This window comes from Topomyia yanbarensis, chromosome 3 (genome assembly GCF_030247195.1).
Source record: "Topomyia yanbarensis strain Yona2022 chromosome 3, ASM3024719v1, whole genome shotgun sequence".
In the NCBI taxonomy this organism is placed as follows: Eukaryota; Metazoa; Arthropoda; class Insecta; order Diptera; family Culicidae; genus Topomyia; species Topomyia yanbarensis.
In genome coordinates, this window is record NC_080672.1 from 200148887 (window position 1) to 200171869 (window position 22983).

General features: G+C 39.5%; 1 protein-coding gene across 3 annotated transcripts in view; it reads left to right on the top strand.

The window, feature by feature from the left end:
* LOC131689751 (dystrophin, isoforms A/C/F/G/H) overlaps positions 1-22983 on the top strand; it is a 1859985-nt gene that overhangs the window by 154128 nt on the left and 1682874 nt on the right. The window contains exons 1-2 of one of the 3 annotated variants that reach the window (XM_058975047.1): positions 8307-8568; positions 8638-8792. In XM_058975047.1, coding sequence (XP_058831030.1) covers positions 8529-8568; positions 8638-8792 — 195 coding nt within the window. In that variant the 5' untranslated portion in view covers positions 8307-8528. Of the gene's footprint in view, positions 1-8306; positions 8569-8637; positions 8793-22983 lie in introns of those variants that run through there. The other 2 variants (XM_058975048.1, XM_058975046.1) reach the window with 2 other exon arrangements.

Here is a 22983-nt window from a genome sequence, read left to right on the forward strand (position 1 = left end):
AGATGTAGTTGTAGTTAGTATTCCATTTCCAGTGATACAACCGATTCTAATTGGAAATGGTTGTGTTATTGGCGCCGGAATACTACAAGTTAAGCTCAGCCGGAATGTTGGCTGGTTCTAATTTGCATTCCGGCTTTAGTGACACATTTTAACTAGAATCGGTTTTATCAATGGAGCCGGAATATGGACTAAAACCAGCCAGAATTCCGGTTCATTTTCGATTGAACTTTACTGGGTATACGAAAAGTCCGTATACCGATTACTAGAAGTCTGTTGGCCGATAGTAGCGCCAGCTAGCGGCTAGTTGGTGCTTGCTGATTAGAGCTTCCATTTCCCGACGGTTTTCAGCTTCCCGGGATTCGGGAAATAAATATGAAATTTCCCGGGAAATCCCGGGAATATGAAAAAAAAAAAAATAAAAAAGCGGATAATTTTTTTGAAAACAAAAGGTAAAATTGAAAAGTTTTCATACTCTTTTGATTGCATGTATATCTGTCTTAAAAGCAGTTGTCAGAAGATGCCGATTGGGTGGAGTATACATCACTGAATCATTTGATAACTCGTCACTCAGTTTGCATAACATCAGCTTCTATTAAAAAATTTTCTTGGGTATATGTACAACTTAAATTTGGTAATTAGGATTATAATTAGGACAATATACTAAACCCATCTGCTGGAGTTACTGTCCAAAATTGGAATGCGTATCAGAACATTTCGATGGAATGTTAACTTAATGCAAACCACCTTCTTTGGTAATCTTGAATGAAATGATTGAGCTGCTTCAGGGTAGTGTGCAATTATTTTCGATAAAATTAGAAAACATGATATATGGAATCCATTTCCGTCACATTAAGATCAGCATCATTGCGAATTAAGTATGAATCAAAATCAAGCAGATAATGGACGAAATGTGCAGCGACGGGTGAAGTCTACCATCGATTTCCTGTTACGAGCGAGTATCTGTCAGAATCTGAATTTATTGATTTTAAGGTCCTTCACAAATCCAGCGTGCGTCTTTGAAAGCGACTTTCAAAGAGTTTGAATGCGAATGATAGGACATGACATGACGGATTCAGCATTCTGTATGACTTTTTATACATCCAAAAATTTAAATATCCGGGCATGCAAAATTCACGATAAGGCAGATATTACAGTTCCGCTAAAACAAATTAGGGGAAAGAGGGTAACAGTGGAACTATGAAAACAATACGTTTTCATAGTTCCACTGTTACCCTCTTTCCCCTATAAGAAGTATGCATTCGATGAACAGACCAAATGTTTTTGCAGATGCTCTAGAAACATTTCTTATTTTAAATAGCGTTTGAGTTAAGCACCTCTACAAACAATTTTTAACACAAACAGTGATTGATTTTTTAAGAAAGTAACACTATTTCCATAACTAAGTTGTGTTTGCAGGCCCTTTAATTTAAGATCTAACTATTAAAATGAACTATTAAAAGAACGGTTAAAAAATCTGATCAGTCGGCTTATCGGTTGAAGAGATATCTTGCGCTCCGCTAACGCTACTGTAAGAAAATGCTTCGAAACAACGGCCAGCAAATTCATCCATTTTTGCATGAAAATACGCACATTCTTTAGCAGTGGCTTGAGTAAGACTTGGACTTAAAAAATTACAAAAAAACATCTGCGAGCTTAAGCTATATATTCCATTGATCTGAAAATCAGTTGAAAAAGCATAATTTGCAATCACTACGCACCCCAAATGTTTACCGGTCAAAATGTTTCCTACAGAATTTCATTTGCAGAACCTAAGCCTTTTGGAATAAATTAAAAATCTTTTTCCCGGGATTCCCGAATCCCGGGAATGAGAAAACATAATTTCCCGGGAAACGGGAATCCCGGGAAATCCAAAAATCCCGGGATTCCCGGGAAATAAATTCCCGGCATGGAAGCTCTATTGCTGATGTCCGGAGAAACTATTGTTGGCTTAGCGCAGTTCACAGCTGTCACGAAAGAGATGGCAATACTCCTTTTGTTCACGAGCACTAGATGTGTTTGGTGAATATTGGTTTGGAACTCCCCCTCAACGTGAATTTTGATAATTGTCTTTTAAGCACAAAGCTCGGATCTACATTGGGAACGTGCCATTTGAGCCAACCACTACTGATTCCTGATTCTAGTTCTAAGTTAAACGAGATGTGATGACTATATCAACGTAATCAACCTCGTGTATCTACCTCGGAAAACAACGCAGTTTACTTCAGCAAGTTAATATCATTATTGAAGCCACGCATAAAATGCTACCACTTCATGATTTTTGTTATACTGTATACTATTCTGCCCAAGTTGTACAGTAATGTTTCCATTTCGAGTGGGTACAGTCCAGCGTACCAAGTATTCCTGAATAAGCCCACTACTCTGCGATTCAAAATCGCCTTTGAACATTCCTAAAACGCAGATATATTTACCCAACTATACTCTCTGCAATATTACCACAGATGACGGACATTTGGACTAAAAAATTATGTAAAAATCTGTCTAAACATCTATTATCTGGTGTATAGCAGGATTCTCATATAGATTAAGGCGCAAATTTTCTCTCATCCGAATATATTTTACTGTAGTGTCCGCATAATTTAGTAAAACCCAGCTTTCTCTGGCTTTTTATTATAGTATTATCTCCTCTTCAAAGGCTTCGAAATACAAAAAACGAAAGTCTTCGAAACTAATCGTTCATGAAAACTGGTTCCGCAAAACAATCGTTGAATGGTCGAAAAGCTTCTTCCACCGCAAGTCTGTTCGTAATATCTAGAATGAGATCTTTGATTTGATTGACATTTATTTTATCTAGTAGATATTTCACAAAAAATTACATAATTATACTCTTATTCCATTTTTTAACAAATAAAAAACATTTTCTTTTAAACACATTCACATTAGTCTCGTCCTTAATATCCCTTGGCAATGTATTGTAAAGCTTTGACCCTTTGTAGAACAAAGAATTTTGCGTGGATGCTAACAGATAAGAAGCTGGCCTGATGTCGTTTGCAGATCAGGTGTCATACTGGTGAAGGTCTCTACCCCGTACAATTCGTGAACGCAGATGTTCTGGCGCTAGCCCTCTTACCACTTTATGAATTAGGAGTAGAATGAGAAATGTAACACGTTGCCTCACCGAAAGCCACTGCATTGCATCTAACATGGTTCGAATTGGTACTCTTCTGCTGCATCGTAGAATCAGTCTCATCACTTTGTTTTGCAACTTCTGAAGACGGTTCATCTGTTGTTCATTATCAAGGAATATTATAGAAGGACAAAAATCAAAATGTGGCGATATTAATGTTTTGTACAGATGTATCAAATTCCACTGCGATAACTCTTTGCTTAACCGACACAGAACTCCGTATTTTTTCGCGATCTTTTTGATAGTGTAGTCGATGTGTTTTTTGAAATTTAGATTTTCATCTATAATCACTCCCAGGTATTTAATTTCACTGACACGTTCTAACACATTATTATCCAGCTTAACATTAACACAATCACAGTTCATTGGCTTTTTTCCAATCAATATGTATTTTGTTTTCGTCACGTTCAGTTTCAGTTTTTTAAATTTTAGCCAATAATTCACACTTTCTAGATCACTATTCAGTTTTTCAGTAGCAGCAATAGCATTGTCGGAGGCAATAAATATCACAATATCATCAGCAAACAAGTTTATATCACAGTATTTTAGAATTCTCTTCAAGTCGTTAATGTATAAAATAAATAACAGGGGACCCAGCACGCTTCCTTGTGGAACACCCACCGTGGTTTTCTTAGCGTCTGACAACACAGAATTGTACTTGGTTCTTTGACTTCGAGGATCCAAATAGGACGAGAACCATTGAAGAGCTGAGCCCGTGATTCCATATTTTGTCAGAGTGCTCACTAATTTCTTCCGTGAAATCGTTTCAAACGCTCGCTTCAAATCTAGGAAAACAGCAAACACGCAAAGTCTTTTCTCTAGGCTTTTCTTCCATTTGTCCAAAACCAGATTTAAAGCCGTTTCACAAGAATGGTTTTTTCTATAACCCGACTGTTCTGGTGTTAGAAGCTTGTGTATTGAAACAAAATTTAGCAGTTGTTCTTTTGCAATTAATTCCAACGATTTTTCGAAAAGAGGGAGCATGTTAATTGGCCTGAATTCTTCTGAGTTATTTGTTCCTTGAGTTTTTTCAATTGGAACTATTATGGACTCCTTCCACGAGCTGGGAAAAACTCCTGTCGTTAACGACTCGTTAACCACGTCTAGTAGCATATTTCCAACGCAGTCGAACGAATCTCTCAACACTCTGGAACTAATGCCTTTCGAATCGGTTTTTGCTTCTAATGACCAAATAACTGACCTTAGCTTTTGCAATGTTATGGGTTCAAATTGCTCAAAACGTTGGTTCGTAAACATTCCACTAATCAATCGGGGCTCCTCTGCATCATCGATTGAACTACTGATTTCTTCAACACTGTTAACGAAGTAGTCATTAAACTTTTGTGCTACTATCGATTCCTCCTGCACCTCGATGCCGTCGAACATTGTGGACTTGGGACGATTTCCCTCAGGTTTGATCAGTCGTTTCAAAATCCTCCAGAATTCTTTGCTGTTGCTTTTATGCTCATCAATACTGCACATATTCCTTTTTACTTTGACGCAAGGCACACGAATATTCATTGCGGTACACTTTGTACACAGTCCACGCACAGTTCGAGTTCTGCTGTCGATATGCTCTATATGCCTTATCCCGCCGTCGTTTCATCTCCAGTAGTTCCACACTGTACCATTTGCACGATTTCTTCGATTTGATGAACTTCACTAGCACCAATGTGTCCACCGATTTTTTCAAGATCTCGATCAAACAATCAGCCTTCTCATGTAGATCGCCAAGACTGGCTTCGTGGTTTATGTTTTCCCTCAACTACCGAATTAACGCCTCACGTGAGTAATTTTTCCAGCACTTTATCTTCACCAGTGTTTCTTCATTCTTCTCACATTCACCCTTGAATGTCAAGCACAACGTTTCATGATCTGCAATCTTTAATTCACTCACTGGTTCAACATCAATATCACAATTTGAGAAAACAAGATCGATTGTGGTACGACTAGTACGGGTAATACGGGTGAAGTCGTGTACATGTTGCTTCAATCCAAACGATTCTGCAAACTGCCGGAGATGACTTGAGTCTGGTTCTTTTGCCCAGTCGATGTTGAAGTCACCCGCTAACACGTTGAGTTTTGCCATATCAAGAAAACTATCCAGCCAAGTGTCCTCCAAAATTCTCAAGAACGATGCATTGCTTTCACTAGGGGAATGGTAGACAACTCCATAGCGGCCAGGTTTCATTCCACGATATACTTCAATAGACAAGAACCAGTTTTTATCAATTTGCCTGTTATCCAATACGCGGAATTTCAAGCTTCTTTGGGTATAGATCATAACTCCACCTGTGTGTCTGGAATCAGAATAACAGCTAATGTGATCGTAATCTTCAATGGTAAAACTATTGTCACCATACGACTCTGTTATGTAGGTTTCAGTAACCATTACTAACTTTGGTTTTACAGACTGTATTGTATGTTTGAGTTCATCAAAATTAGCTGTAAGTCCTCCACAGTTAATGCACATAGCTGTGTAATTTCGCATTTCTGGCATTACTTGCTATTGCCCATAGTCAATTTGCTGTCGCTTCTTTGCCACCAACTTCTTGTAAACTGGGCATGTACTACTATAAGCAAAGTGTTTGGTATCTACATTTAGTTTGCGGCTTTGGTTCAACTGGGCACAATTCGAACACCGAACGGACTCGGAACTACATTCTGACGTTCTGTGAGTCCCGGCACATTTGGAACATACTTCAGAATTATCACATTCGTTACTCTTGTGTCCGTAACTGCAACATTTGAAGCATCGGATTGTACCGAAACATTCCACTACTCGACATCTTTCCCACCCGATGTTCACTCTTCCCAATTCCAGCATTGTTTCATAGGCATTTTAGTTCACTTCCACAATAAAACTGTATGTCGTGAATTCAGACCGCACGTTGGCAAACTTTGTCACAACCTTCAGGTCTGTAATTTTTGAGCACTCGTTCTGTTCCTTTAGACTTTCGGCAAGCTCAGTTTCACTCAAATCTTCACCTACACCCACAATTTTAAGACGCGGCCTTTTTGGTTGAGGTAATATCACTTCATACTGATCTCCAATCTTTTCCTGGACTGAAGCTACCAGAGACTGAACAGCGCCAGTATTTTGTGTGCCAATTATTACAGCTCCATTATTTCCTTCTCTCACCATTTGAATTTGGCTTGCCGCTCGATTGATATTTTCCCGTAAATCTTTCTTGTTTTTTTTTGTGTAGTTTGATTTGTATCCTTTGGTCGAATAACTACAACTGATTTTTCCGCTCTCATTAGTTTAGCTACTAACGTATTTTTCTGGCCTTTCAACACTTCAACAAAGGTTGGAACACTTGGCACCGTTTCCGAAACATCATCATCAACACATACAACCGGGGACTTGAATTCATGTTCGCTGTTTTCGACTCTAGGTCTTTTGCGGGACCTTAGGTTTCTGCTTGATTCTGATGGTGTCCCATCTTCTTTAGCTTGTTTTTCAGCATTTTTAACCACCGTTGAAGCCTCTTTCACGATGCTCTCAACTTCACATTTAACTATACGACCAAAGCTTTGCTCAACCACCTTAAATTGTTCACACATTTCCCGTTTCAGGTCATCGTATTTTGCTGTTAACTTGACCAATATTTCGTTACATTTTTCAAGAACGTTGTTGTAATTTATTTGCTGCTTGCGACATTCGTGACAAAAATATTTTAAAGCACGATATGTTTCCATTGCCTTCAGGCCGTGCTTATCGATTTCACTCGAGCATTTCAAATGTAGAATCAAGCCGCACGGACCAAAACAAAATATCTTTTCACTTTCTTCCTTTATCGCTTTACTGCACACACCACACAGCAGGGTCTTCTTCATTGCACTCCTGATTCGGAACCGTCGTAGTATGTGCTTCAGACAATAACTGCCTGGCTAACATTAGTTCATAGAATTCTATGAATTTTCATAATTATTATTACATAGAAAATTTTAACATATTTGAACAAAAAATGTCTTATTGAATTCAATTATACAATGTTTATTGCTTCAATCGGCAAAATTAATGGTACGAACATTTTTTGCATTCAAACAATAATTAACTTTTAATCTCAATAAACATTTCCAGATTGAATAATTTTGCAATCATTTCAATAATATAATTTTTGGAAAAAAGAATGATATTTGTTACTGAAACGATTTTATTGAATTCAATAAATAAATGTATTTTCTTTCTAGCTATATTTTTTCACTGAATTAAATCCATATAATTAAAAAAAATAAAAAAATACTTTATTGCATGATTGCAAAAAAATGTAACGTAACTATAATAACAACTACCGGTGTGAAAACAGATTATTATTTTGGCAACCAATTTACCAACAACCGGTGCGAAAACGGGTGTCTATATATATTATTGTCGTTTAGCGTAATCAAAATACACACGCATTTGCTTACGCACCGGTGCTGATAGTCTTAGTGAGAGCAGTGTTTGCTATCTCTTTTCTAGGTCAAATTGTTACAATTGAAATAGTGTGACATCCTGACTAGAGAAATGAATAAGGGCTCGTCTACCCTACCTGTTAAGAAGGTATACGCTGCAGAATTCTTTCTCTATGACTCTTATTTTATTTCGGTAAGGTGTTTCGTGTGAAATATGCTTTCAGGATGTTTGGAATACTTGTACATATTTATAGCTGATAATCAAACTATGTTATATGTTTCCAAGCATTATTTTTCTCTCTCTACTAAATCTGTTTAAACAATCGATTCCGATAAATTAGCTTTTTTGCTTTTAATAATGATTGCAATTTTGCGTGTTTGTATTTTTCGTGCACAACTTTTAGTTTTCGGAATGAACGCCGACAGAGCTTTGGTGTAGAAGAGGATCATTCATACGTCTTGCATTATTGTTCTGTTGTGGGAACGATTAATTTTATTTATTCAGTTGTAAATACTACTCGTTACAGACGAGCTCTGCTGATGAGTTTATTTGTAGCTTCGGATATCTATGTTCGAATGTACATTGTGGAAAATTTTCCGGTCGAGCAACAGAGTGTAACGAAGTAGTCACATTTGTGCGAAATTTTAATTGTTCTTAAATCGTCTTATCTGGCAACAGCAAGTAGTCTATGGTTTACAGTTTTGCAGAGTAGGCATGACTCCGCTAAGTGATTTAATCACCGATACACACTTTCTTGCTGATAGTCAATATCATGGGGAGCTTTAAATGTTCATCTAGCGCGATTTGGTCTTAGTAATTAGCTGTTTTGCACTGTTCTTCTCCGCAAATCTTCGTAATCTTTGAGTACAGATATGGGGTTTTGTTGTATGAATAAAGTGTGAACACGAATGTCGCCACTTCTATGTACTAGTAAGTTTAACGGGTATTTCTCACTGATGTTTCATAGGCGAGCTAAAGAGGATGGATAATTGGATAGTGAATCTGAAAGTAGTTGATTTGGGTACGATTCGAAAAGATATGATTATTTTGAATGTCGCTGAAATTATCATTTGTTTATTTCTCTTTTCAGACGAGCGACAGGATATACAGAAAAAGACATTCACCAAGTGGATAAATGGTTATCTAGCCAAATCTAACACACCTGCAATTCAGAATCTATTTGAAGATTTACGGGATGGCAATGCACTTCTTTCTTTGTTGGAAGTTCTAACCAATCAAACCTATGTAAGTATAAGAAAACAAAATTAAGGATATTGTAACATACTTCTTATCAGTATGAACGCCGAACATACAGTTGTAAAAACGATAATATCGCGAATAACGTTTTTGGAGGGCGAATTTTCTTTTCCCAGTTTCTTGTAAAAATCTCGTGCCTTTCCCAATAGAGTGATAATTCACTTTTTTACACATTAACTACTAACACTGCGAAACAAAATAAAAAAATAATTGAGAGCAGAACGAAAAAAACTGGCGAAAGTTGACGGTGCCAGGAAACCACTGGAGAACAAATCTTTGAAAAAAATTTGAACGCGGCTTCACAAATTAAAACCAAAGTTTGTATGGAGAACTAAGGTGGTTCTACAAGGTAGATATCAATGAAAATCATACCGGCTTGAACCTTCGTTCGAACCGGTCACAAATCTTGATAGCTCCTGGTTTACCTAGAGTTTTTCAACAGCAACAGTCTTTCTCAAGGCTACCTATATTTTCGCTCGATCAGTCTTTCTCAAGACTCTTTTTTCGACAATTAGTCTTTTTCAAGACTACCTACTTTTTCTACTCAATCAGTATTTCCAAGACTGAAACATTTTTTAAGAACAATTCAGCCTAAAGAAATGTTTAATTCTTCCAACATGCCTGGGTCCTCCCAGAAAGGCCGTGTGCCAAAAATTAAAGCTAAACGGAAAAGGGTATCTTCTCCACCCGAAAATTCAATTGACTGCAGCAACTAATTCGATGTTTTATCCGAATGTGAAGCTGATGAAATTTCAAAATTTCCTCGCATTGCGCATCATGCCAATGAGAAGAAAACGCAATCACCTCCGCCTATAACAGTGATGATCTCCGACTTCAAAGCCTTTCCAACTGAGCTTTCGACGTTCCTTCCGGACGTGAAAGTCACTTTTCAGATTGGCCGAAGAGGAATAAGTCGAGTTACAGCGGAGGAATTGATTGGCCACAAACGACTACTCCAGTATCTTACGGAGAAGTTATATAAATTTTATTCACATGATTTCAAAACAAATAGACCATTCAAGGCTGTCTTGAAAGGGCTACCACAAGCTCAAAGTTTGGATGAAATATCCAACGAATTGAAAAATTTACTTGGCTTTTCCCCTTCACAAGTTATTCTTATGAAGAGAAAGGCTAGCGGTGATAACACGCCAGTACGCTCTGGAATTATCCAGGAGCTTTATTTAATTCTTTTTAACCGTAATGAGGTTAATAATTTGAATGTATTTGATTTTTTTTCTACGTGTCGAATATTCTAAAAAATCATTGAGAGTAATAAATACACATATAAATCGTGAACTTTGAATTTTTGTTATCTGAAACTATTCATAAATTAACACGATTTGAAAAGTGAACACTAGAGACCTCTAAAAAGGTTTACTGTATTTTCATGAGTATGAACCATAGCAAAGAGTATTAGATATCATTTTCACGAAACGACTGTGTATTCAGAGTTGCTACTTAGGATCCGACTTGCCAGAAAATCTTTAGAAAAATATTTTTACCTATATATTACATCTCTGTCAAATTTTAACCCTCAACAAGGCAAGGGGTCTCAGAGGCTCGGCTAGTTACAGTTCCCTAGTTTCAATGAATTTGTAATTTGAAATACAAATGATCGAGCGTTTTCGGGCTTTCGATTCTCTCACTGGTAAAACGACAAAAAAGAGGCTCATGGTTTCATTGGGTCTTAGAAGCGATGCTTTATGAAGTCACAATTTTTGCTTGCCTTTTTGGGGGTAATTTCAAATATTTAATCATTCAATGCGTGCTTGCAAAAGAATTATTGACAATTCCGGCCACGTAATCGTTTCATGAAAACGGCATATAGGGTAGATGAGCCCTTATCCATCTCATTAGTCGGGATGTCACAATATTTCGTTGATAACTCGACTTAGAGTGACTGGATTGCGCTGAAGTAAGTATCACCATCTTTCCTTCGTCTCTAAGAAGCAGTACAGTTTGACTTTTTGAGCTAATGCGTTGAATAGAGATAGCAAATACTTCTCTAACTAATGAGTTCCAATGGGTGGGATGAATAGAGGAGCTAAGATGAATTAGGGCGCAATAACCCTAATACTGTTTGTAATGGTTTTCATTCTTGTAAAGGCAGCCAAAAATTTTTGCGCATTTTTTAGTTGATCACTTTTGTTGTTGTGCTAGTTTAGGAATAATTCGTAAGTTGGAGACTACAGAGCTGAGAATTTTGGATTCATATGTGTACTTTGACATTTCCAAAGATTTTTTAGAATATTCGTAGAATAGATTAACACATAGAAACAATTGCTATAAAAAGTTATGCTGAAAATGTCGTAATTATTTTGTCACAAAATGAAAAACATGCATTGCCGGAAAGTATTTTTTTTATACAGGCCGGTGGATGCCCGTTGTGAGCAGTATTTTTGCTTATAGTACTTTTCACTGTCTTTCTCATAGAATCGAAATGTCTTCCACATATTTCCACATCTCTTAGTAATTGTCATTCAAAACGGCGGTATTTTTAACCCACTTTATTTAATAACTCTTAAGTTTTGAAATAAAAAATGTTGACGTCTTCGACAAATATCTGAAATTTCTTAATTTCAACAACTTCATAGAACATTTGAAGAATTGCAAAAATCTCAGGAAAAAGTTACAATAAAAAAATGATTTTTTGGGTGCCTCCCACAAACAACGTGCTTTATCTCAACACCATTACATTTTGGAGAGTTCACATGTTCAACAAGTTTTCTCGCAGTAAAATTTACAATAACTTTGTCATAGACATCGTGCCTCTATCTTGAAAGTTAGTGGAAATAAATTTTCTATCTCACTTTTAGATGGATTAATCACAATTCAGTATACATCAAAAGAAGGGGGGTTCCATTCTGAAAAAGTGTTAACACACCAAATCGCTAAAATCAACTCCTAGAGCACCATTAATTAAACGCACGTTTTGGTACCATTGCGACCACTGTGCAATGGTGTGACATCTTATGCTTCAGTAGCAGGTAACAAGGCCAAAATAACGGCTACCGTTACCACGCCCACAAACTCGTTTGCACCCAACGCTTCCTTTAGTCCAATGGATCTAGGTAGCGTAACGGAAGAAAAATTAAAATACCTGCAAGACTATATTACCTATGATGATTGCCATGTTAAATTCTACCTCCATGTTTGAAGCTTTTCAAGCGGGTGGGAATTTGCTAACAAAATTGTAATGAAATTAAAGTTTAACAATGACTTTAAATAATCATTTAAATTTATTAAATTAGAATGCTCGTTCATTAAAAACGTGCGAAGGCGAATTTTTCAACTTCTTGAGGATACATAATGTGCATATAGCCGTTGTGACCGAAACTTTTTTAAAACCAAATATTAAATTGAAGAGTAACTCTAATTTTGTTATTCATCGATATGATCGAATTGTTGGATGCGGCGGAGGAATCGCAATAGCGGTTAATCGCAGGATTAACGCCTTGACGTCTCTTGACACCAAGGTGATCGAGAGTTTGGGTATCGAAGTTGAAACTGATCCTGGTATCACTTTTATTGCTGCAGCCTATTTGCCTTTTCAGTGCACTGGCGAGCAAATTAATCTCTTGAAAGGAGACTTACAAAAACTTACAAGAAATCGGTCGAAATTCTTCATAATCGGTGATTTTAACGCCAAACATCGAGCCTGGAATAATGCTCAAAGCAATTCCAACGGTAAACTACTTTTTAATGATTGCTCTGCTGGTTTTATTCAATTTTGTTCCCGACTGGTCCTACATGCTATTCGTCTGTAAGAAATCCATCAACAATTGATTTGGTTTTGACAGATCAAAGTCACCTTTGTAGCGAATTGATTACACATGCTGACTTTGATTCTGATCATTTTCCAGTAACTTTTTCACTTTCTCAAGAAGCTGTTTCCAATCCCATTAGCTCAGTGTTCAATTATCACAAAGCGAATTGGGAAAGGTACAAAACTTATATTGAGAATAATTTTAATCATGACCTTGATTTACAAAATTAAGCTGACATTGATACGGCATTACAAAATTTAAGTAATTCTATAGTTGATGCTAGAAATTTATCAGTACCAACAATACAGAAACAATTTAATACTCCTATTATTGACGACGATCTTCAACTTCTGATTCGCTTGATGAATGTTCGAAGACGTCAATATCAACGTTCTCGTGGTCCTGCTATAAAATGTATCTATCAGGATCTACAAAAAGAAATTAAGCATAGATTCACACTCTTAAGAAATGAAAATTTCGCAAAAGAGGTTGAACAAATCAAACCAAATTTTAAACCTTTCTGGAAACTGTCTAAGGTTCTTAAGAAACCTCAGAAACCAATTCCAGCTTTGAAGGAAGGTGACCACATACTTCTTACAAACGAAGAAAAAGCTCAAAACTTGCTCAGCAGTTTGAAAGCGTCCATAATTTTAATCTCAACGTTGTGAGTCCTATTGAAACCGAAGTGTTACAAAAATATGAAAACGTTTAAAATCAAGTATTGTCTCTAGACGATATTGTTGAAACAAACTATGATGAGATCGAATCCATCATGAAAAAGTTAAAAAATATGAAAGCTCCAGGTTATGATGGAATTTTTAACATTCTTCTTAAACACCTTCCCGAAATCACCATGAGATACTTGATCAAAATATTCAACAAATGTTTTGAATTAGCATACTTCCCTGAAAGATGGAAACATGCCAAAATTATTCCTATTTTGAAGCCAGATAAAAACCCAGCAGAAGCATCCAGCTATCGATCAATTAGCTTACTCTCTAAATTATTTGAAAAAATCATCTTAACTAGAATGATGTCACATATCAATGAGAATTCTATTTTTCTTCCTAAGCAGTTTGGATTTCGTATTGGACATTCAACTACCCATCAACTTGTGAAAGTAAGCAATATGATAAAGGCAAATATCTCAGCGGGCTATTCCACTGGAGTTGCCCTTCTAGACATCGAAAAAGCTTTCGACAGTGTTTGGCACAAAGATTCAATTGCCAAAATGTGGGATTTCAATTTTCCAATTTACATAATAAAGATAATTAAAAATTATCTTACTAACCGTACCCTACAGGTTTCTTATCAGAATTGTAAATCTAATAATCTACCCGTTAAAGCGGGCGTCCCTCAAGGATCAAGCGTCGCACCAATACTATACAATATTTTTACCTCAGATCTTCCAAATCTAACTACAGGCTGTAAAAAATCACTTTTCTGTGATGATACTAGCATCTCAGCCACTGGTAGGAGTCTTCGTATAATCTGCAGTCGACTGCAAGGAATCTTAAATATTTTCAACGATTACCTGAAAAATGGAAAATTTCCACTAATGCGGCAAAAACACAATTGATTGTGTTTCCGCATAAGCCAAAAGCTTCTTCTCTTAAACCAAATAATAACCATATTATTAAATTTAATGGTTTGAATTTAACGTGGTCAGATCAATTTAAATACTTGGGTTTGATTTACGATAATCAACTCACTTTTAAGGATCACATTGAAGGAATCCAAACAAAATGCAACAAATATATAAAATGTTTATACCCTCTTATAAATGGGAATTCTAGGCTCTGCCCAAAGAACAAACTATTAATTTATAAACAAATATTTAGACCGGCAATGCTATATGCAGTGCCAATCTGGGCAAGTTGTTGTGCTACTAGGAAGAAAACGCTTCAAAGTATTCAGAATAAAATTCTGAAAATGATTTTGAAGCGTCCTCCCTGGTTTAGTACAAATGAGTTGCACAGACTCGCAAACATAGAAACATTAGAAATTATGACGAACAGTATTATAAGCAACTTCCGACAAAAATCGTTGCAATCTTCAATTGTAACGATTAGCTCTCTTTATAGTTTATAAGTTATGTTCCGTCTCCCGCCAGAAGCAGTGAAAGGCGAGTGCGACTCGAGCAAGCAAGAGAAAGATCATCGGCTAACGAGTGTAATGTTCACCTCTTTCATTCGATACATTTAACCGACACCGAAACTGTACGTCTGTTCAACCATTCGTTTTATTTGCTCAACCCAAAAACCGCCACGAGCGATAGTTTAGTTTAGTTTAAACCAGCCGAAGCGCAACATCAATGCTAAATAAATAAGTGTGAGAGTAGCTGTCCGTGTTTGCCTTTCCGACCCCTCCTGTAGGAAGAATTTTTATACAGTCCGCTGCATTGTCGACCCATTCCGTTTGGGCTCGAGCATCTGGTCCGTTCCGAACCGGATCTGAGGTGGATTCCAGTGACGGTCCTGCCTGGATCGAGCCGCTGACCGTCCGCGTCATTGGCATTTTTCGTGTGTGAGTGAGGGGGAAGCACGAGACAGGCTGCTCCGAGGACTGAAACAGAGGACTGCTCCCGTTGCTGTGGATAGCAAAAGCAAATAAAGTCGACGAGAGTGATCGGAAAAATTTCGTGCGCGTTTGAACAAAAAAAGTACGTGCACCGTGCAAGTTTGAGCATGTTCGTGCGTGTTCGCGACGAGAAACAATCCTAAAACGTTTTCGAAAGTGCACGTTTGTTGAATAAAAAAAGTGCGAAAAAAGGAAAAGAACAGTGGTAAATGCCGGTGGTACAGTCACAGCAAAATAACGAAAACGAGAGCGTTGACCAACAGCACCAAGAGCTCGCATCCGTTGCCAGTTCAACCGAATCATTTCACGGATTTGACGAGTGGGAAGCAAGAATGGATGAATTATCGAAGAAAGAATATGAGAAGGCAGTTCGGCAGCGCAATCAAGTGAAAATGAAGTTAGTGAGGATTAAACGCACACTGGTCAGCAATCAATCCATTGGTTTAGCGCAACTTAATGTGCTTTCCAAGGGCCTGTCGTCTACATATACCGAATACAGCCAACTTCACACTAAAATAGTGGGACTGGTACCGGATGAAGCACTCGAGGAACAAGAACTAGAGTACGCGGATTACGAAAATCTACACTATGGTGTATCCAATGTGATCGAAGAGCTAATATTGGCGGCAAAAGCTGCTGACATCCCGCTTCCTCCAGACAGTCCAACCGCTCCACAAGTGGTCATTCAACAACAGCCCTTAAAAGCACCGATTCCAACGTTCGATGGAAATTACGCCGCATGGCCCAAGTTTAAGGCCATATTCCAAGATCTGATGGCTAATTCGGGGGATAGTGATGCTATCAAACTCTATCACCTCGATAGAGCGCTGCTAGGTGAAGCAGCTGGCGTGCTGGATACCAAGGTTCTAAGTGAGGGTGACTACGACCACGCTTGGGATATTTTGACGGACCGCTACGAGAACCAACGAGTTATCGTGGAATCCCATATCTGTGGTTTGTTGACACTGAAGAAGATGACAGCAGAATCCCATAAAGAACTACGAGCACTTCTGAGTGAAGCAACCCGCCACGTCGAAAGCCTCCGCTACCTCGAACAGGAAATGACTGGTGTTTCGGAACACATGATTGTGTATTTGATTATCTCAGCGCTTGACAAATCAACTAGAAAATCCTGGGAAGGAACCCAAAAGAAAGGTCAACTTCCCAAGTATATACAGACCATCGAATTTCTAAAGTCCAGGTGCCAGATCTTGGAAAACTGCGATGCAGCCTTCCATACAGTTAACCCTACAGGACAGAAGCCAAAACAGTTCCAGCAACTTCCGAAGAATGTTCCACAGAAGAGTCATACAGTTTCCACCAATATGACGCAAGCATGCGAAATTTGTGGTGGCGCTCATCGAAATATCCAGTGTACAGCATTAAACAATCTGAACCTTTCCCAGAAGAACGAAAGAATTAGAGCCGCAGGTGTTTGCTTTAACTGCTTGCGTAAAGGGCACCGCTGCAGAGATTGTCCCTCTGATAAGTCGTGCCGTAAGTGCCATCGTCGACATCATACGCTGCTCCACGACGATGGGGCAACTAGCCAAGATACGAAAACGAATGTAACCCCTCCCGCGGAGTCAGTGACAAATCCACCAGCGATGTTGGCTGCTCCGATTCTACCCATGATGGAGCAGAAGAATACTCCCACCGTGGACCCACCTGTGTCCACCATCTGCTCGTCTAACTTCGCCCAGTCCACAAAGACGGTACTGTTGCTTACCGCAGTGGTGCATGTATTCGATAAGAAGAACCGACGCTTTACATGCCGCGTCCTATTGGACAGTGGTTCCCAGGTGAATTTTGTGACAGAAGAGTTAACCAATCGCCTGGCCTTGCCGAAAAAACCTGCGAATGTTCCGATTACTGGTGTCAACGCCTTGCGCACCCTCGCGCGTAGCAAGGTTACACTGAAGATTCAGTCCCGAGTATCTAATTTTAACGCCAGTCTCGAGTGCCTGGTAACGCCGAAGGTGACAGGTACGATCCCATCGTCTAAGATCAACATCGAACATTGGGACCTCCCCTGTGGAGTGGTTCTTGCTGATCCCGAATTCCACACGCCAGATAAGGTGGACTTACTGATCGGTGCAGAGCTGTTCTTTGACATATTGAAGCCGAGTCAGCTCAGTCTGGCGGATGACCTTCCGCTGTTGCGAGATACACATTTTGGATGGATCGTGTCTGGTGTTGTCATCGAACCCCAAATTGTCAACGTGTCTATTCAACAAGCCAACCATGCCACCATTGACGACATTCAGCGGATGATGCACCAGTTCTGGCAAATCGAAGAAGTGCCGGACGTCCCCAAACTTTCGACTGAAGAGTTAGCATGCGAAGCACATTTTCTTTCCACATACGAACGAGATGTTAGCGGAAGATTCATCGTTAAGCTACCGTTTAAGGAAAACTTCAACCAACTGAACGATTGCCGCACTCTAGCTCTTAAGAGATTTTTGATGCTAGAAAAGCGACTCATCCGCAACCCAGAACTACAAGAGCAGTATGTGGAGTTCCTACAGGAGTATGAAGCCCTTGGACACTGCCACGAGGTCTTTGAATCCGACGATCCACCGAACCAACTTGCATACTACATGCCCCACCACGCGGTGCTGCGACCGTTAAGCTCGAGTACGAAATGTCGAGTCGTATTCGACGCTAGTGCAAAATCATCTCTAACCGAGCTGTCCCTAAACGAAGTGCTACAAGTTGGGCCCGTAGTACAAAATGATTTGTATTTCATCATTCTGCGCTTCAGAAAATTTAAAATAGCGTTTTCTGGAGACGTATCTAAAATGTACCGCCAAGTACTTCACGCGAAGCAAGATCGACGATTCCTGCAAATTTTTTGGAGACCTCATCCATCACAACCGCTACGGGTTCTGGAATTGTGTACCGTCACCTATGGTACTGCATCGGCACCTTTCCTAGCGACGAGGTGTTTGGTGCAACTGGTAAAAGAAGACGGCGATGCCTTTCCAATTGCCGCTCGTATAGTGAAAGAAGAAACGTATATGGACGATGTACTATCCGGAGCCGATTCGGTGGAGGAGGCCATCGAGGCTCAGCGGCAGCTGAAACAGCTCCTTGAAAAGGGAGGGTTCCCCATCCATAAGTGGTGCTCGAATTCACAACAATTTCTCGAGCAGATTCCAGCGGAAGACCGCGAGAAAAAGATGCCAATGGAAGAGCTAGGAGTGAACGAAGCTATTAAGGTGCTCGGTTTGTTTTGGGACCCGAGTGCTGATATGCTTTCCATAGCCAACCATCCGAAGTCGTCCGCTCCAGCCGACAAACGAGTCACTAAGCGAGTGATATATTCGGAAATTGCGAAATTCTTCGACCCTCTTGGGCTTGTTTCACCAGTAATCGTATTGGTGAAGCTCTTGGCTCAGCGATTGTGGCAACTCAAGTCTGGCTGGGATGATCCGGTCGACGAAATGACAGCACAAAGGTGGCAAGAACTGCAAACATCACTATCCCATTTGCATCAAATCGCTATCCCAAGATGTGTAACATTCGGCGGAGTAATTGCGTTTGAACTGCACGGTTTCTCCGATTCCTCAACGGTGGCATACGGAGCCTGCGTCTACTTGAGAAGCCTGTTTGCTGATGGCTCAGTAAAGCTACGACTACTCACCAGCAAATCGAAACTGGCTCCTCTGCATGACCTTTCCATCCCTCGCAAAGAGTTATGTGCTGCTCTCCTACTCACCCGGTTGCTAGAAAGGGTTCTACCTGCCCTGGACATGACGTTCCGGGAAATTGTATTGTGGTGCGACAGTATGATTGTCCTGGCTTGGATAAGAAAGCCACTTAATCAGTTAGAGTTGTTCGTGCGAAACCGAATCGCTGTGATCCAAAAGCATACGAGTGATTACAGATGGGAGTATGTCCGATCTCTGCAAAACCCAGCCGACATTGTTTCCCGCGGGCAGCTACCGGAAATGCTAAAAACAGTTACCTCTGGTGGAACGGCCCTGAATTTCTCCAAACGCTGGACTACGAGTTCGATTCCCCTGAGGTCGTCCCTGATGATCAATTGCCAGAGCTCAAGGGAATAATAGTCACCACAGCTTTAAGTATTGAACCGTTTCCATTCTTCTCCAGATTCAGTAGTTTTCGTACAATTCAACACATCATGGGTTACGTAATACGATTCGCCGAAAATTGCCGGAAACGTCCGCCCCAACGTCAAACAAGTCGACATTTGACCATCTGCGAGTTGCGTCGTTCAACAGAAATCATCATACACGTTATTCAACACATTCATTTGGCGGACGAGATTAATCGAGTAATTGCAAAAAAAACATGTAAGAGTCTCTCAAACCTTCGTCCGATATACGCCAATGGCCTACTGCGAGTAGGAGGTCGTCTGGATCGTTCCCATTTACCATTTGAAAGCCGGCATCCCATCATCTTACCAGACAAGGATCCAGTGGTACGTTTACTGATTCGGCAAATGCATATCGAATTACTTCACGTCGGGCAGATTGGCCTGATGAACACAATGCGACAGCGATACTGGCTTCTAAACGCACGTTCTACAATCCGCATGATTACACGAAAGTGCGTACGATGCTTTCGAATCAACCCAACTAATACTAGCCAGTTAATGGGGAACTTACCCGCAGCAAGAGTAGTGCCCTCACCACCGTTTGCCGTTACCGGTTTGGATTACGCTGGTCCCTTCCTCATCAAGCAAGGGGCACGACGTCCAGCTTTGATGAAAGCATACGTATGCTTCTACGTGTGCATGACTACAAAGGCCGTTCACCTGGAAGCTGTGTCCGACTTAACTACCGATGCCTTTTTGGCATCCCTAAAACGATTCATCGGCCGACGTGGAATGGTTCAACAATTACACTCGGACAATGGCACGAATTTTCGGGGAGCACACCACGAGCTGAATCAGTTATTCCAGCAATTTCACAACCAGCAAGCTGTGGAAGCCATCGGAGATTTTTCCCGCACCCGCGAGATCGAATGGCATTTCATTCCACCGGACGCACCAGAATTCGGTGGACTTTGGGAGGCCGCGGTGAAGTGTACAAAAACACATCTGAAACGCATCGTCGGGAACGTTAAGTTATCGTTTGAAGAGTTAAGCACCGTCCTGGTTGAGATCGAAGCAGTACTGAACTCTCGACCGCTGTTCGCCATCTCCAACGATCCTGCAGACCCGCTGGTGATCACACCTCCTCACTATTTGATCGGCCGTCCACTTACTGCACTGGCCGAACCTTCTTTGGAAGATGTTAAAGCCAGTCGCTTGTCGCGATGGCAGCATCTCCAACTTATGCGGGAACATTTTTGGCGCGCCTGGAGTCGGGATTACTTGAATACGTTACAACCTCGAAAAAAGCACCTCCGAACTATGCCGAATATCCGGGAGGGCATTGTAGTCCTTCTCCACGATCGAAGTCAGCCTCCACTCAACTGGAAGATGGGTCGCATCACAGCAGTGTTTCCTGACCCTGACGGGTTAGTCCGATCTGTCGACGTGATTACGGATAGAACTACCCTTCGTCGTGCCATCAACAAGGTTTCGGTACTACCCATTGAAGACAACAGCTCGTGATGAATGTTGAGAAGCCTCAACGGGGGGTGTATGTTCCGTCTCCCGCCAGAAGCAGTGAAAGGCGAGTGCGACTCGAGCAAGCAAGAGAAAGATCATCGGCTAACGAGTGTAATGTTCACCTCTTTCATTCGATACATTTAACCGACACCGAAACTGTACGTCTGTTCAACCATTCGTTTTATTTGCTCAACCCAAAAACCGCCACGAGCGATAGTTTAGTTTAGTTTAAACCAGCCGAAGCGCAACATCAATGCTAAATAAATAAGTGTGAGAGTAGCTGTCCGTGTTTGCCTTTCCGACCCCTCCTGTAGGAAGAATTTTTATACAGTCCGCTGCATTGTCGACCCATTCCGTTTGGGCTCGAACAAGTTACTTTATAAGATTTGTTTAGCTCCTTATTCAGAAGACAAGTAGGTTTAAAACATCCTTCTGAAAAAATACTTAACTGCGAAAGCATATTATAACTTAATAATAATTAACTGAATCATGTAAACAATAGGGATGAAAAGTCACCACTTGTGGCTGAACACCCAATATACTAAATTAGAAATGTAATGCAAACAAAACAATATAATCAAATAGAAAATAATATATAAAATGGTCAGCTTAATTTTTCGCGTAAACTTTTACATATAATGCTCATTACATCGAAAAAGTAATCTATGTAAGTTTTTAGCTCAATCGGATATCATTAAGGGGGTGCGGCGTTTGAATATTGATTTCATAATATAGAAAAAAAATCCAAAGGAGTGAGTACATGAAATGTTGAAAATCGATTTTTTTGTCGAAATATGTCTAAAAATAGCATAAAGTATCAGAATCTAGTGTCAAAAAAAAAAACAAAAACCGCTAAAACAAATTTAAAAAAAAATTAATTCCAAGGACTTTAGTTTCAAAGAAATTTTTGCAAAACGGATTCGAAAATCGAAAAGTTTATTTTAATAAAAAAATGTCAGGGATTCAGGATTCCAACTACATCAATGTGAAAAGATTTTGGAAAGAAATTGAAACGGGACTTCGTAGTTTAAAACCAAAGTTTCGTGATTTTTTTTTTAAATTACATCTTTTAGGTATCTTTGATCGAATTTTCCCAACAAACAGGGCTTGGGAGCAGAACAAATAAAAAGATGGCAGGGCTTCAGGGTTCCAACTACATCAATGTAAAAAGATGTTTGAAAAAAATGGAACGGGACTTCACAGTTCAAAACCAAAGTTTCGTGATTTTTTTTTTTTAAAGTTACATCTTTTAGGTGAAAATGGGCATCTTTGATCGAATTTTCCCAACGAACTGAACTTGGGAGTAGAACAAATAAAAAGATGGCAGGACTTTAGGGCTCCAACTACATTAATGTGTGAAAATTTTTGAAAAAAATTTGAACGGGACTTCACAGTTTAAAACCAAAGTTTCGTGATTTTATAATTACATCTTTTAGGTGAAAATGGATATCTTTGATCGAATTCTCCCAACGAACTGGGCTTGGGAGCAGAACAAATAAAAAGATGGTGGGGCTTCAGGGTTCCAACTACATCAATGTGGAAAGATTTTTGAAAAAAAATGGAACGGAACTTCACAGTTTAAAACCAAAGTTTCGTGATTTTTTTTTTTTTAAATTACATCTTTTAGGTGAAAATGGGCACCTTTGATCGAATTTTGCCAACGAAGTGGGCTTGGGAGCAGCACAAATAAAAAGATGGCAGGGCTTCAGGGCTCCAACTACATCAATGTCAAAAGTTTCCATGTTTCAATGTTTCTATGTGATATAATCACTGTAATATTGCTTTAGTAGGGGAGCTCCCGGACTACTTCATGGTGTAGTATCATTGCGAGGGGTGTGGCGCAAGATAACTTCCTGTGCTAAACAAAATTCAAAATAATACTTTTGCAGGATGGTATGCTACTGGATATCATATATTCCTATTTGGGTAGATATGTGAAAACCCAAACCTATCAAATACAACAACAAGCATCAGTATAAATTAGAAAAGCTCATAGTAAGAGAACTGCGAAGAAAAAAGTAGCATTTTTTGGCAACGTATACCCCGGCATTGTATGGCAACACGTCCAATGTTATAAGGATAGGCAATGTTCGATTGGATTCGTTTTTTGACAGCTAAACGCGAATCCAATCGACCCAAAATGGAATCTCCGCATTTCTCTTTCTAGAGTTTTTCTAGTATAAATCGTGGTACCTATTACCTGTTGGCAGAAAAAAACAAAGTTTACCGTGAAATGTACTACCTTTCC